The sequence below is a fragment of the Periplaneta americana genome, chromosome 3, assembly GCF_040183065.1.
Source record: "Periplaneta americana isolate PAMFEO1 chromosome 3, P.americana_PAMFEO1_priV1, whole genome shotgun sequence".
Taxonomy (NCBI): domain Eukaryota; kingdom Metazoa; phylum Arthropoda; class Insecta; order Blattodea; family Blattidae; genus Periplaneta; species Periplaneta americana.
Window position 1 is genome coordinate 59,955,364 of NC_091119.1, and position 17,852 is coordinate 59,973,215.

Genomic DNA, 17,852 nt, shown 5'->3' on the forward strand with positions numbered 1-17,852 from the left:
CAGACTCTGGCTACATCAATGAAGATGTGTTTTTATTATGGCTTCAGCATTTTTCAAGAAACAGAGTTCAAGGAAGGTGTTTCTTGAATCTAGATGGGCATAGCTCTCACTATTGAATGGAATGTTGGAGTTTCGCAGAGAGCATGATATTGAATTACTTTGTTTCCCACCGCATACCATACACGCGTTGCAGCTTCTGGATAGGACAGTTTTCAAAACAATGAAAGCTTTCTACTATGAAGTTGCCACCTCTTATATTCGCAATCAACCCGGTGCCACAATCAACAAAATTCGTGTTTGGCGAAACATTTACTAGGCTTGGAGCAGAACTGGAACACTAGCGTAGGCTACCAAATGGTTCCAGACTACAGATATATTCCTTTATAATCCAAACACCATCTCAGAAGACAAGTAGGTATTTGTGATCAATACACGTCCATGAAATTAATATGGTAGTTTCGAAATCCAGTGATGTGGCTGACTCTTCCATTGTACAGGCTTCGCTCGCTAAGCTGAGGCTCTCTACAATTTCGCCAAACATATCCTCTTCAGTTCATTTTTTTATAAAGTAATTCTATGTCTCGCGAATCAGCCAGAGAGGACGAAACGATGTAGAAGAAAATTTGGAGCATGACATTTAATATATGACAGGAATATAAGAGAAGGAACTCAACAACCAGAAAACTACAAACTTAATTAATTGCGAAAATTTATCCGTTGCGAATTTTGTGGTCTATTGTATTGTTCACAAGAAAGTGCTGTGATAAATGGATTAGATGTCAAGGATGTAACATTGGTTTTATAGAATTTGTGTAGGGGCTTTTGGTAGGAAAGGATTTATCAACGGAAAATACGTTTAGAATTTTGATTTGGAAGTGATCGAAAATTTCCCGTGATTTTCGGAATCATGCAGTATGTAGTTCGATAGATTCTCTCTCTCTCTTTTTTAATATTAGAATTATGAAAAGTAATACACTTCAGTTTTAACTTTGTAGCAAAACGTATGGTGTTTCAAAAGGAATATGAAAATTATTTTTCTATGTTTGTTACATATCATATCTGAAATGATCGATATAGTCCCGGGATACTCTATTAACTCAGCGCATTGCAGGTTTTGATGGGGGGAAATCAAATTGTTGCGGTTGATGGTACAACCGAATTCCTTACCGAGTCAACCAAGTACACAACCGAATTTCTTGCCTTTCTTACATGAAGTGTTTACAGGCAAGTACATGGGCTAGTGTTGCCCAATACAACTAAGAGAATATAAAAGGCAGAATTAAGCTTTTTAGTTACGGAAATTGATTGATTACGTTACATTTAAAGGAATGTCGATTCCATATTGGTCAAGCACGGTGACGGAAGATCAGTAACCGGGGTCTCAGCACTGTAATGTAAGGAACGTAACTCGGAAATTAAAGTATTTTTAAAAATTGTTCTTCGGTCTCTCTTTCCTTCCAGAAAGTGAAATTGAAGATTGTTCGACAGGAGAGTGTAGGCATTCTTTGACTATATTTGAGAAAACTACATTATATTACTGAGGAGAGTGAATTTCCCCATGTGCCTGCGCAGAAATGTCACCAAGTTAAATGCGTACAATAAATACGTGTGAATCTTTCACCATACTCAAATACCATGTCATATCATCCCCATCCCGTTATTTTTCAATTCGTAGATGTTCTTAAAAGTGTACAAGCAGATAAATCGAAGGTTAGGCAAGAGCTTACAAATTAATTTTCGCGTCAATGCACCCCCGTTATGAGAAGTGAAACTGACCAATAAGCAATCAGTTTCTTTCACCGATATAATCTGAGCCTTCAGTTCAGTAGTACTCATTGTGAGCACCAGTTCTTTGTATACATCCAGAAACAAAATCTGGGAGCCACATTCTCAGTAGGTTATAACTGGAACTTGGAAAATTCAGGTGGCCTAAATTTTGTTTTTGCATCTGAACTACATACATTCCATCTAAAATGGAATATTTACTGAAAATTAAAATATTAATTGTTAATTTTATATAAACTTCTGAAAGTCCTAAATTGGATTTTATAAAGTCCTAAATCTCTATTTTCAGCACCCAGAAATCCATTCCCTAGTCATCAGTCTGTAAGCCTATATAGTCCGGGTCAGCTTACTTCATACCCTAAGGGTGAAGGCTAATCATTCTTCCCCCATTACTAGATATGCTAGTGGATTATGGTGATTTTTCAGTTTGCAGGTTGAATTTTGTTTTGCCAACTTCGTTTCTAACTTTGATACTGACAAATATTACAAATGGTAGTAATTTTGTAACTGTTATGTTGGCAGCTGAGACAGACGTCGGTACTGGAGTTCCATGGAATTAAAATTTTACTAGATTTCTGAGCCGGTTACTGGAAGCTAGTGAAATTTGAACATAGTAATAATTAATTAATATTAGTATTAATATTAATACATAATAGTTATTTTATGTGTTGCGTTGCATCGTGGGTACAATTCAAGACTGTAGTCAGATAAGTGTAAATAAATATAACATACATGGGCGTGATAATACAGGTGGGTAATCGATAGAAATACCATTCCACATTTTAATGGATTTCTTTCGTGTTTAGATTTTTATTACAATAATGTCAAAGAGAGAAAAAGCATGGCAGCGACTCTCGCGTGCTGCGAGAGTGGGGATAACTTCCCCTACTGGCGTTCTGTTCTTTCAGATTTAATTGAAAGAAGATAATGAAGAAGGAATTATGCTCACGGAGACAGTAATTATAACTAGAATAGCAAAATTATTAGGAGTAAGTGTTCTTAAGCATACATCCCATGGTGGTACTCGGAGTTAGTACTAATAATTTCACGTGTTCAAACAAAATACATTTTTAGGTTAGGTCTCGTGAATCAATTGTTTAGTCAAACCAATTAATTTCATATTGCCAGACAAAATAACTTAGTCCCGACGCTGTTATTTCCGGCGTGACTCCGCCTCTTTGCTTACGTCTTAGAAAGTGAAGGCTCTATAAAGTCTAGGTAGGTAGTATCGTTCGCCATTTTTGTACTTACGTTGCCGAGCTACCATACGAGGAATCTATTTGCCACACCGTTAAACATTATCATGTCGTAGCTCCTATGATAATAAATCAAACGCAGTGTAATTCAGCAAATAATTGAGCGGCAAATAACGTCTTCGTGTGCTTTCTGAGAACGCCAACGAAAGAGCTAAAATGGCGGGCGATTATATTAAGTATTTATCGAACCTTAAGGAATGAATCAGCGAATCACAAGACGCACACGTTTAAATGTAGCCGAATTGCAACGCGATTGGCTGCCGGAAATTAGAGCGACGGGACTATAACATGTTGATCCCTTTCTCGTACATTTTGCCTACAAAAATATGTTACAAATTATTGAACTATTTACAATAACCTTCCAACATAAAGGTAAAGTACGGTAGTAAATAAGTCATTCAGTATGTAGGATCTTGATTTTACTTCATATCTGGTAACAATTGGCAACACTGACAAGACGGAAATACTTGCAGTTTAGTAACTATTCTTACTTGACCCACACTATAAGCACCAGATGATGGAACTTGAGTACCTGTACACCAAGGAGTATGCTGCAGACATCTCCCGAAACAGTGAAGGTTTAGGAACTGTTTTAGAAAGCACAAAATGGCATTCATATTTTACTGTTAATTTAACTTATTGTAGGTCTAATATTTTAATGACATTGAAATTGTACCAGTGACTAAGCCTAAAAACAGGTAACACTTTCACCACACTATCTATTTCCACTAGTAATATGTTTGATATTGTTGCTGGCATTCCTAAGTGTGAAAAATGGGAAGTAAAATGTTATTTCAAATCACAGCAAGGATTTCAGTTGTCATTTCGCAAGGAACTCGAGAGCCTACATAAATGATCCCGCACGAAATTCGAGTAGTTTCGCGTCCACTCTAAGGAATTCCATTCCACTGGTTTTACAGATAAATGAAGGAAATAATGTTTCTGAACAGATCTACAATTTGTGAGCTAAAGGAATCCATTATACATTAACAACATTATGTAATAAGTAGAGCCCGGATGTTTAGGCTTTTATAACAGTTACACTAGGTAGGCAAAAGGGCAATAAAAACGTAAAAAAAAAAACACAATAATCTTTGAAAAAAGGCATTATACGTTTTAAAAAGGCATAGGCCTAATATATTTAGCAATAAATTTAAATTATAGGCTATCGACATAACTCACATATTTATTTCGTACTTGACACATTTTGACTTACAAAAGACTTTTTCTTCGTGTTTAACTGTCTTTTCACAAACCTTACATAACAAAACTGTTCCATCGGTTGAAAACACATGGGCACCAAATTCACTAACGTAAGCATGAAGTTTGCTTTTCAATGGTTTACTGAATTCAGGCATTCTAGCTAACCGATCTTATACCTTCTGTCACCCGACAATAACTGACTGTTCCTCACTTAAATTTCTTTCTTCTACAATAATAAACACGCGTAGCACAAAATTGTAACAGTAAGATTTAAAAATATGAAAGCAAACAATTGGAAATGCTACGTGGCAACTTCTATGAGAACGAGCTTAATATTTCAAATTATAAAGCTGATTGTTGGTATCGTGAAGACATGGCAATATGAAGGGTTCAGAGCCGTAGTGGGTCAAGCGCCATTTATTAAAAACGGAGAAAGCATGGGTTAAAGTTAAGTGAATACCATAGTTTAATGAAGATTTACATATCATTTAGTTTTTATGTGTAGGCTATACTTTATATTACTTGCTATATGTTTCCATTGAATTATGGTAATAACTTCATTTTAACCTTTATTTTCTACGGATTTAGTAAATGGCGTTTGGCTCACTATGGTTGTGAACCCTTCATATTATATCTGTAACTGTGGATTGGCGATCATTATTCATATTACATCAATAGTATTACAGCACGATTATTAGAAGATTAAGCATCGAAATAAATTACTTTTATTTATCATTGTTAGTAAAGTTAGCCATTGTTTCAAATATTTAAATTTCATATACATTACATTACAATTAATTAGAAAATTGCAAATAAACAAGAAATATTGCTTTAAAATGACACAAAAGGCATTTATTAGTAAGAAACAAATTAAAAAAGTAAAATAGGCCAAATAAAATCGGCCCTATCACTTTGATTTACTCCAAATCACCTTTATATTTATGCAAATAATGATTTACTTAGAATAACTCTCCTCGGGTTCTCAGCCAGGTGAGTTGGAGATTAGCTTCCAAGCTTTCGACGGCTAGCTCTGCCCGCAGCGGGAAGCCCTACTTTCTTATATACCGGCTAGACATGGTCCCACATCACTTCAATTCCCTGAAGAAGATGGCAGAGCTAGCCGTCGAAAGCTTGGAAGCTAATCTCCAACTCACCTGGCTGAGAACCCGAGAAGAATTATTCTACATCAAACGCCGGGAAAGCCTCAAGTCATACAATGATTTACTTCCACCCAGTAAAAAAGACATTTTGCCAAACATCCGAGCTCTAATAATAAGTATTCCAAAACATTAGCTGAGAACTGCTGCTCATCAGCATTGAAAGAGACTAATTTACTATTTCTATAAACAGAAAATTATGAATACACAAAAAAAAATTACGATGAAATTATGACAATGATGCTTTATTGTAAATCCCATTTCTTATGTAATATTTCTCTGTAGAATCTTTAAGGCGGTATAGAATATAACAAAGTTATGAGCAATAAAATTGAAATTACCTCTTATTGTGTGAAAATCTTAATTCAGGAAGTAAGGAAATGAATATAATAGTGAAAACAGATGCCGTGGCGAAACTTTTCTTTCTCATAATGTAGAATTCTAGATTCTGGAAGTTCACTTACCTGAAGTTATTAACTGGCTGTAGTGCAGTAAGGTTTTTGTAGATGTCCCAGCGCAGTTGTGTGTAATGATCGTGGGTAGTAGAGTCTACGAACATAGTAAATGTCATTTGGTCATTAATGATATGAAAATTCATTTTAAGAAGAGTTTGTACAGTGCTTGTATATTTGTTTCTCTAATGCAGTGGTTCCCAAACTTTTTTGACTGACGATACATTTTATTGAACGTCCACGATATCGCGACACACTTATTTAAGATTTTTAATAATAATAATAATAATAATAATAATAATAATAATAATAATAATCATCATCATCATCATCATCATCATAATCATCATCATCATCATCAGTGCATGCTTTTGGAGAAAAAAGATGGTGGCACCCTTGTGTAGAATATCTTATAGCGAAAGGGGAGATGATTACTGTTTATTGCACGGGAATTTTGTCGTTTTTAACCTCCTTTTCGTTCAACTATGACTTTCAAGGTCTAAGCCAGTAGTCGTCAGCACTCACTGAAATGGGTAGAGTGCATGTAGGGTAAGGAACTCTGCTCCGTCGTGCACAAGGGATAGAGAGACAGCATACCCGCCAGCAGCGACGATTGCACGTTAGGCCTGTGTCTTGTCCGCGGGTAAGAGACGCTAGTCCGAGCGTGCAGTGTTTTGATGACAGCTGGTCTAAGCCGTTTCAGCGCGTTCCGCCAGGCAAAAAGCACTGATAACTTCTATGTAGTGTCGGATATCCAGTGTTGTAGCTACGTCGATGTTAACACGTAATTAAAAAAAAGTACAATACCTGTGTGTCAAAAATCCCAACCTATCTGTACTGGATGTCCGATAGAAGATTTTTTATTATCGTTTTTGAAAACTCGCCTATTTAAATGAATGTGTGTGTGTGTATCCAATGCCCACCCACTTCACTTGCGTGATTCGGGTTCCGCATACTGCGGATAGATGGCAGAACTGTGATCCATTTTCTAGTTGTACACCACTTCGGCGGGTTACACTGTACATGATGTGTATCTGTGAAGTGTTATGTCGCGTACTAAGGTGAGTGTATGTGTAAGTGTTCGTGTAAGTATAGTGCGCTTGGTGAGTTGCATAGGCTTTCTCTACTGTGTATTAATTTCAAAGTGTGTCATGACGTCACTGTTGGGAGTCAGCGATTTGAAGCGAGTTTCAGATTTTGTCAGAGAAGTTGCCTATTAATCAAGGCGTTCAATCTGAACTTTAGAACGCGTATGGTATAACTTGAACGTCGTAGCAACAGATGGCTGTCTGTAAAGTCTGTGTGCTACCATAACCTCTTTCGAACTGTGTTTTGCGCGGGCAAGTCGTGCGCAGGGTATTTGTTATCATCGGTTGCGTACGGCAACATTCCATAGTACAAATCAAATGCTCCGTGTCCATGTTGACCATCGAAGTTAATGTCAACAAATATGTAAGTAATCGTCTTAAACCTCTCCCATATCCCGACAGTAAGAAAAAAACTCACCTCAGTAAGTGTTTCCAAACAGTTCACATTCCTGCCACTACAGGCGTTACAGTTCGTATCGGTAAGTACTCTTCAGAATGAACGCCGTACTTGCCAGGCAACTTCTCTGGCACATAGGTAATCCGCCTCTGCGGAAGTGTAGGAAGATTGAATTCTCTAGGCTCATCGACTAGCCAAATGACGGTATACAGCGAACAATGACACATTTTGAACTGAACACGCAGTATAAGTGGAATGATCGACAGACCAATTTGTAAATCATCTTCAAGATAAAGCAGCCTGTTCCTTTTTTTATATTTCACTATTTTCACGGCAGAAAAATGCTGATTCACACAAGTATGAATTTTAAAACGGCAGTTCTAAATTAATTTTTAGTTTATTCGGCACCATCGATTGATTTGACAAAACATTTCCGCATATTAGACACTTGGGACTTCGTTTGTATCATCTCCACGCCACGTAAAACCATATTACAAGTATTCATCACTATATTTACGAAATGCAGTACGTTTTTGTGAGCCGTGAAGGGAATTTTCTATCACATTATTTGAATTAGCACTACTGTCATCTAATCTAGAACTTGATTCAGATTGTCTTTTTCGAATTAAAAATTTGCCCATGGTAAAATCTAAATGAAGCACTTTTGATAAAGTAATCGCAATATTTTATTTTTATTGGTTTATTTTACGACGCTGTATCAACATCTCGGTTATTTAGCGTCTGAATGAAATGAAGGTGATAATGCCGGTGAAATAAGTCCGGGGTCCAGCACCGAAAGTTATCCAGGATATGCTCGTATTGGGTTGAGGGAAAATCCCAGAAAAAATCTCAACCAGGTAACTTGCCCCAACCGGGATTCGAACCCGGGCCACCTGGTTTCGCGGCCAGACGCGCTGACCGTTACTCCACAGGTGTGGACAATCGCAATATCACTCCCTCGGAACTGACCAATATGTTCTGACGATTCTAAACTCTGTTTTTTACTAAATGAGAAGAGTAAACAAATTACAAAGCATTGTTGCAGGTGTTCTTTCATTCGAATTATCGTCAGGGAGAAAAATTAAACTGAGTATTGTTGCAGGTATTCATATTTAATTGGTAAAGTCTGTCTCAAAATAAAATGTACCATCAAAGAGTTCGTTGTAAATAAACAAATTCGTTGTAAAGAGACTTTCTCGATGGCATAAAATTTATTTTTCAGTTCCAAAATTCCGCGACACATTCCATGGGGCTGCGTGACACACCGGTTGGGAACCCCTGCTCTAATGTATCATGTTGTTATTGTTATTATTTGTTTGATATCCTAATTGAGATACTGTATTAATGTTTTTCATGCTTTAAATGAACTTACAAAGTAAACGGACACGTATCTGATGAGAAGTTTTTGTTTACATTCTTCTTTCGCAAGTCTTGTGGAATAGACGATTGCAGTTACACTCACCCCCACTGCGGAGCAATGACCTCAAAGGGCACTGCAACTCTTTGCAGCGTTACATGTTGCATTTTGGATTCTCAAAACTATTGGACGCATCAAAAAACTTAATTGACAAACCTTTGTTCGGATTGACTTGATCTATTACCTCTGTGAATTAATGTAATTCCACTATGTATAATATTAAAAACTTTTATAAATGCTTAAGAACTAATTAATGATTTTGCTCAAATGAAACCAAATAGAGGATAGAATAGTAGGGAAATAATAAGTGGTGTAAATGTTGTAAAATACAGAAAAAGGAAATGTAGACAAATAATTTAGGAGAAAATAGATGGAAAAGAATGATTAAAGGTACGGTTTGTTTACGGCGATCATCGTCGGACGCACATCGTCGGCGATTATAAACGCTGGCGATGATCGCCGAGAAGTGGTTTCTTTATTGACGCACATCGCTGTAGATTCTCATTTGTTTATTCCTTCATCTACAATATATGGTCAAGTAAATTAATGTAGGCCACGGACATAACCTAAAAATTATATGAATAAATCTAAGATAATGAAGTTGCTATTTATTCTAGAAGAGGGAGATGACGATATCAAAATCTCGCATGCGTATTATAAAAGGAACAAGCTACAGACTAATGAAATATTCAGGAATAGGTTTACAGAATTCTGTTTTAACACATTGATAAAGAGACATCTTTATAAAAACGCTACAAAATTTAAGGAATATTTCAGACTCTCACCTGACCAGTTTGATTATGTTTTGAGTTTAATTGAAAATGACAATGTTAAATTAATTACCTACAAATTTTGTCAAGACCCCCGTAACTCCAGTTGAAAGATTGGTAGTAACTCAGCTTATGAACTGATTATTATTATTATTATTATTATTATTATTATTATTGTTATTATTATTATTATGATACTGTGTTACATTACATGGTGTATTCCAAACAACAATAAAAAAAAATGCTTTAACTAAATTACACCCAGAACTTCTAACATGTAACCCACTAACATATAACAAGAAAATTAGAAACGTGTTAATATCTTAAATTTGATTAAATAAATTTATAGCCTATGTGTATGAATTAATCAATCTATATTATATTTGTATTATATAATTTTGAAATATATATTAATCCTACTTTTCACGTGCGATATTATTCTTCTCTAGTGTTAATATTATAGTATATACTTAATTCCATTGCCGCTGTAATTATATTTTAGTTCCTATTTTATTTTACTTATTTATTTATTTATATTATTTTTTTTATTTTAATATTATATCTGAACTGCGACCGAGCACGAGCGCTGCTCATTCGGTCTCAAATTTTGTTAATACTACTGTATCTTCTTTTTATATTGCTTGTATTATTTTATTTGTATTTATCTTTGTTTGTTTTTGTAATTATATTTCTTTATTCTGTATATTTGAATTTAAATAAATAAATAAATAAATAAAATAAAATAAATAATGAAAAATGGCTAAACTAGCGTTGAGGTAGTTCCCTTCGTATTCCGCTTATACACTTTACATGTACGAACATGTGATAGGTTACCTTTGGTTCGTTTGGGGTATTATTATGCCTTGTATATATGATCAACTACATTTCTACAAAAAAAAAAAAACCGCTATATTTCAGAATACCGCGTAAGTACTTAGGTACGAAGACTGTACAAATTAAAAGTAATTAAAAACATGTTTTTATTGTTGGTACAAGATAGATAGCTAAATAAATAACTACATAAAAAGAGATAGTTAAAAGACATGTAAAATAAATTTTAAAATGTATATGTGCATATAATGCAACAAGATCTACCTATGTACTCGTATATATAAAAATTGTATGTTGATAAGCGAGTGATGGCTATATGACCCGAGGTCAATGCTGCCATTCAACTTTGTATAATAACGCACTGCAGCCAAAAGATTATTATTGAGGTTATGGCAGCCGAAATCTAGTGCAAGGGAGCTGGTGGAAAACTTACAGAAGAGAGAATTTCCCCCTTACCCAACACTGAACGAAATTCTCTGGGGCTCGGGCGTGATAAAAATGTAATATGTAATGTAAGGGTTTATTGTTTAATTTGTTTATTAATTCACATGCTCATATTAGAGCATTATGTTGTGACACATATTCAATAATAATTTCGTCTTCAGACCGCGGAAAATTACAAAAGTCTTGATTTGTTTGGCAGCCAAAACGTATAGACGTGGTTAACGTGTACAGATTAGATATTCGATATTACAACATGACCTTGTCTAAATATCGATTATTGAACACGAATGCGGCGATGTGCGTCCTGAATTTGCTTCAGAAGCAACCTCCAGCGATCTGCGTCGCGTCCAACGAACAGCGTTGGCGATCTTCGCTGTAAAGAAACCGTGCGCATTCATTTCAATTGCTAGCAACTCCGGCGACAATCGCTGGCGATGTGCGCCCGGCGATGATCGCCGTAAACAAACCGTACCTTAAGAGTAGGTGGATTTGAGAATAGAGAATATAAATAAATAAATAAATAAATAAATATACATTAAGGAAAGGAATATGTAATATTTAATAGGAAATCGAGAAATGGAAGGGAAACAGTCTAGGTATGAGAGAGAATAGAGGAGGATAGATAGAGAAGGATAGATAGCAATTAATTTAAAACAGAAAAATAGGAAGTAATCAGGAAATACTTGGCAAATGAATATATTAACATAAAAGGGTGGTATATATTAAAGAGATTGTGGATCGAAAAGCAGAAATGTAAAGATCCACCATAACTATGAATTGTAAAGTTGGCCGATAAATAAATATCAAGTATCTGATTATACATGTAATATAATTTAAGTATCCATTTTTGAAAACATTTACTAGACCATAATTTTCGTTCATCTGATACATTCCGTTAGCCTGTTCACTTTCGGGCCATTTAAGAGTGATTATCGAGGTCGAGGTACTTCTGTACTGAGTAAACGTTCGAAGCTGTACATATTATGAAAAATGCTATACCTCAGTAATTATTTTGGTATTTCACTTTGCGGAGAATGTAATTGTAGACTCAATAATGTTCGACTTTCTGAAACATGTTTCCCCCATATTGTTCCTCAAATGTCATCTGTTAATGTTTTTGGCCATGCTGATCATACTACTGGGTGAACAGTATAGAGCAGAACAGGTTTCACGGCCTGCGCGGCCTTGAGTCCCCCACCTCCGCGCGCATAGCTGGCCGGCCGTGAAACCTGTTCTGCTCCATATTCTTCACTCAGTACTTCTACGTACCTTGTTGAGCTGTTCAATGTCACCTCCAAAACTAAGTATATATCCAAAAATACAAAACTTATATGTCAGCGTTCCTTCTTGGCAAAATGTTTCTATATTAGACACTAATGACATTTCAATGTGTGGAATATGACGAAATTCTATTGCTTCAGAAATAGCCTGCAAAAAAAGACAAAAAGAAAATGGTTAACTTATGAGAAGGGAAAAATGGATTGTTCAGAACGGTACATGTTGAATTAACACTAATAATTTAGTAATTTCTAATGACCCCAGTGAGTAAGATACACGTCTCACTTCTTTGTTCATCTGCTAGCGAAGGTAAAATCTAATTTTGGAACGTTTCAAAACAGGGTGATTCATAAGTAAGTGTAAATATTAACGTAACGTAATGAGGATCAAATCCAACGTTTGAGATGGGCAGGGGGTGTAGCATGTATGGGTGAATCCAGAAATGCATATAGAGTGTTAGTTGGGAGACCTGAGGGGAAAAGACCTTTGGGGAGGCCACGGTAGATGGAAGGATAATATTAAAATAGATTCGAGGGAGGTGGGATATGATCGTAGGGACTGGATTAATCTTGCTTAAAATAGGGACCAATGGCAGGCTTATGTGAGAGAGGCGATGAACCTCCGGGTTCCTTAAAAGCCACTTGTAAGTAAGTAAGTCTATGATAGCTATCAAAACAAAAGTGATAAATCTCATTGAGACTGAAATTGGTATCTGCGTCTGTATCCAATACAGAGTCCAGATTTGAGAAGCTCTCTCTCTCTCTCTCTCTCTCTCTCTCTCTCTCTCTCTCTCTCTCTCAAAAACACATTTATGCCATTAATTACTACTTTTAACTTTATAACTACTGGAACATTTTTTATTTTTATATTCAACGTTATATTTCTAAATACAACATAAATATAGCCTACTGTATGTTAATAAGGGAGTTTTATTTTAGTTCGTAAATCATCTCGCAATTCCCCTCAGCCCTTTACACAAACTCCCAGAGGGTCGCGATCCACACTTTGGGAACCATTGTACCGGGACATCACTTTATTTTTACTTGCATTTTTATTGTACCTGCGTTTCTGAATGTACTTGACTCCCACCCCTTTCACTAATGTTCTTGCTCCCGTCAGCCACACAAACTTACGGCCGCTGTAGCAAACGAAGTCTGCTAGCAGTGAAGTAAATGAGCGTATTTCGAATCTCACCGGTGAGCAATCCGATGGCATCACGGTGTTCCGAATTCCACCGATGACGTCATTGATGCTCCACCGGTGTCTCACCGGTGCCATCAACTTGCAGAGGTGGTGGCAGGCTCCATCAGCCGCCATCAGTGAATCTGATTGATTCTTGTATAGGGCGGGAATTAGCAGACGAATGACATCGTGCACTGTTGTGTCATGGCGGTGTGTTCTGCTTTAGTTCTGCTGTATTGTTTGTAATGAGCACAACGTAAAAACAATATGTTAATGGCTTATGAGCGAACATATCAACGGACCAGTTATTACTACCGGTTCAAGAAATAAGTAGTTTATGATCTTTTTTATTTGAACGAGATGGCAGTACGGAAATTTCGCAAAATTTTGCTAGCGTAGCACAGATAATCACTTACACAGTCGCCATGACAGCATCGATTCTTCCAGCAGTTTTGTTCCTTTTTTTCGTTACAACGTGACGTCATTGATGCCACCGGACCGGTGAGATTCGGAATACGCTGAATAGTAGAGAGTATAGTGTGTTTCAGAAATATGGTTGCGTTTTCCATAGAAGGGAGAGCCTATATTATTGAAGCTTATTTCCAGGGGCAGGTATTTATGGAGATTAATTTTATCATATGTGTTTTTCAATATTGATGTCGGCGGAGATTGTTGGAGATAGATTTGTACTCTTGTTGGATATTAATGGAAATTTTGGAAATTGGAGTATTAACTCAGTATGAATATTACTTTCCAAATAATTAACATTAAAGATTCATTGGATTCTGGTAAAGGTGCGGTATGGCCAATAGACAATATTTGTTGGATTGAGACTGTATTTAACCCACATTCATTAAAAACGGGGGAAAAAAAAAACTTGCAGCCCTCAAATAATACTTTCAAATTATTAGTGAAATGTTGAATTCTCCATCTTTTGAGTTCACTAATGTAATTAGAACACCTGGAATACCATGTAATGTAGGCTACTTGAATGTGCAACAAATTCAAATGAAAAAAAGTCCGAAAAAAGAACTCAGAATATGAAATTCACTATAAAACGACACAATAATAATAATAATAATAATAATAATAATAATAATAATAATAATAATAATAATAATTCACGAATGTGTTCATATTTCGCTATTAGAACTCTATTTCGCGATTTGTCGTGATTGTTTTATCAGCATATTATTAATCAGAATCACTTAATTCGTAAAGATAAGTAAAAATCTATTGTATATCTAGCCTATTAGACCTATGTCGTGATTTTCGCGATCTCCGTAAATACCCCTCCCCCCCTTGCTTATTTCGCACAGGTACTGTGTGTAGCATGACTGAATAACTTTATTTGTGTGGACTGAGCAGAAGTGAAGATTAGAGTTACCGAAAGTACGGTAATATGCTGAATAAAGTAGTCACTTATAATGAATAAAACCGCCTGAGGAGTTGAGTTTGTGGAAAAAAATGTTACTACTCTACTGTATTTTGATAAAATACCGTAAAAGTAGTGATCAAACTGAAAATCCTAATATCGTATTTCCCTGTAACATAAATGGATACACTACTTTTCTCTCCTCCTATAACTAGTAAAATGATTTGTTTACATATTGTACTAGTAACACCAAACTCCTGTAATGGAACGGGGTAACAGTGTTTTCGAGTATAGCCAGGTTAATGTTAAAAATGTTGGTAAAAATAAAGTGATGTCCCTGTACAAGCGACCGATGTAGTTCAGATGGTAGGCGCATTTGGCTGTTGGTCCTCAGCCGCGCTCGGTCATAGGTTCTATATACGCATACATACAGTAGGCCTACATTACATAGTCGTAGTTTTTATTTTGCCTGGCAGAGTTAAGGCCTTAAGGCCTTCTCTTCCACTCAACCAGGTTTCAATAATATTACATGAAATACAAAATTATATGATAGATTATTATAAAACAACACAAGAGAAGATACCTTAGAAATTACATAAAATATAGTAGAAAATTACAAATGATCAAGATTAGTTAGGTCTGCATAATATAAGGAGAATAAAAAATAAAGTAGAAAATTACATAAAATCAAAGTCAGTTACATAACATAAGAGGAAAATACACACACACACACACACACACACACACGCACGCACGCAAGCACACACACACAATTTATAAGACATAAACTGCTCGAGATAAATTCGATGATTGATTCACTTGAGATATAGTATGTTAATATACTAATAAGAAAATACATGTGGATTACAAGATATAAAAAGTTGAAAAGCAAAATCGTACTATATGGCATACAGATACAAATGATTAAGTAATATATCAAGCTAATAAAAAAGGAAAAAAAGAAGAGACAAGAGAAAAAAATAACAATTTGGTCATTTAAGACTATTTAGAGACTTCCGCAAGAGTCTAGTTCTGTTCAATAAAAACATTTCTAAGTAGAGTGTACTTAAAAGATTTTAGACTCCGGCTGCTCCTGATTTCCTGTGACAAGGAATACATACATACATACATACATACATACATACATACATACATACATACATACATACATACATACATACATACATTACATACCGGTACATATATACATGCACATTATAAGGCAAAAGTCAGGTAATCGCATGGTGGATCCTCGGCCTTATCTCGCCAAATACCATCTCGTTATCATCAATTACATTGACGATAAATAACTTAATAGTTGATATAGCGTCATTAAATAATGGACTGAAACTGATGCAGAATCCGAGGGTTCGCTATAATATTTCTTGAAATTCGCCTTATAGTTAAAAAAACTACTGAAAAACCGATAATAAAGTGAATACAGTGGGATTCGAACTCACGCCCGAGCGAGAGCTACCTCGGATTACGTTTTACGCCGGTGGCCAGTGTCTTGGTGCTTCATTATTGTGCAGTTAGTATCGTCACTGATAAATGTGAAAAACTTTCATTACTGGTAGAATAACAGAAGCTTCTTTGTACCATGACGGCAGCGGAGAGGGTAAGTTCACACTGCTGTCAGACCGAATTTTTTTTGAGATCGCAGACAAGGTCGTTTGGGATCGCAAACAAGGTCGCGGTAGGATTTTTCTCGGGATTCTCCTGTTTTCCCACTTTAGGCAAAATCATAGATCCTTCCGATCTGCATTCCATTATCTTTCCGTAACATTTCTCCAGCGCCGGAGCTGGCGACACATAGAGGACGAGTACCGTACTCGTTGACTTCTCGAAATCTCGATACTCAGCGAATCTTATTGTTCTTGTAGTCAGTTGGTGTGGATTGGGAATGCGCTCAGATGGAGGGCAAGCACAGAGGTTGACTAGGTGGCAATGCTGGGTCGTTGTGACACCACGTAAGTACATACAATACAATACAATACAATACAATACATACATACTCGTACATACATACATACTTACGCGTGCATGCATGCAGACAAATTATTACGTATTGATAAGTATAGGGCCTAAAATATTTATTTTTTTTTTACTCTAGATTTTTTTAAATTGTGCTTTTATAAAACGTTTTAAAATTTATTTGACTATTGGAATTTATTTCATATACGATATGCTAAATGTATAATTTTTCAAAATGTAGGGCCTGTATCGAAATGATAAATATCTAAACTTTTATAAGTTACAGGCATTTTATAGGAACAGAATAAACTGTCATGATTTTATTGTTTATTTTATTTTCTTTCTATTTATCTACAGTTACGACAGGATTTTTTCTCGTTGCCAAACTTTCAGAACGGCCCCGAGGTTCACTCAGCCTCCTATAAAATTGAGTACCGGGTCTTTCCCGGGGGTAAAAGGCGGCCAGAGCTTGGTGCCGACCACACCACCTCATTCTAGTGCCGACGTCATGGAAAGCATGGGGCTCTACCTCCATGCCCCCCAAGTGCCTTCATGGCTTGTTATGGGGATACCTTTACCTTTTATTTATCTACAGTTAAATTTTGAACCCCCGACCACGACCGTTGCTCATTCATTCATTTAGTGTTCTGCCCAAGGGTACACTACAAATCCATCTTTCTTCAATCTTTCCTATTTTCTGCCTTCCTCTTCGTTTCCTCATATGATCCAAATATCTTAATGTCGTCTATGATCTGATATCTTCTTCTACCCCGAACTCTTCTCCCGTTCATCATTCCTTCCAGTGTGTCCTTCAATAGGCAGTTTCTTCTCAGCCAGCGACCCAACCAATTCCTTTTCCTCTTCCTGATCAGTTTCAGTATCATTCTTTCTTCACCCACTCTTTCCAACACAGCTTCATTTCTTATTCCGTCTGCCCATTTCACACGTTCCATTCTTTTCCATATCCACATTTCAAATGCTTCTATTTGCTTCTCTTCACTTCGTCGTAATGTCCATGTTTCTGCTCCATACAATGCCACACTCCATACAAAGCACTTCACTAGTCTCTTCCTTAGTTCTTTTTCCAGAGGTCCGCAGAAGATACTCCTTTTTCTATTAAAAGCTTTCTTTGTCATTGCTGTCCTCCTTTTGACTTCCTGGCTGCAGCTCATATTACTGCTTATAGTATTTGAAACTGTCCACTTGCTCTACTGCCTCATTTAGAATTCGTAAGATTATCTTC

The 17,852-nt window shown here is 36.1% G+C and overlaps 1 protein-coding gene across 2 annotated transcripts in view; it reads right to left on the reverse strand.

Moving 5' to 3' along the window:
* Window positions 1-17,852, reverse strand: part of LOC138696067 (lipase 1-like) — an 88,046-nt gene that overhangs the window by 23,581 nt on the left and 46,613 nt on the right. For both annotated transcript variants that reach the window (XM_069820590.1, XM_069820591.1), the window contains exons 5-6: window positions 12,070-12,228; window positions 5,866-5,950 (exon numbers count right to left, since the gene is read on the reverse strand). In XM_069820590.1, the coding sequence (XP_069676691.1) occupies window positions 5,866-5,950; window positions 12,070-12,228 (244 nt within the window). The remainder of the gene's footprint in view (window positions 1-5,865; window positions 5,951-12,069; window positions 12,229-17,852) is intronic.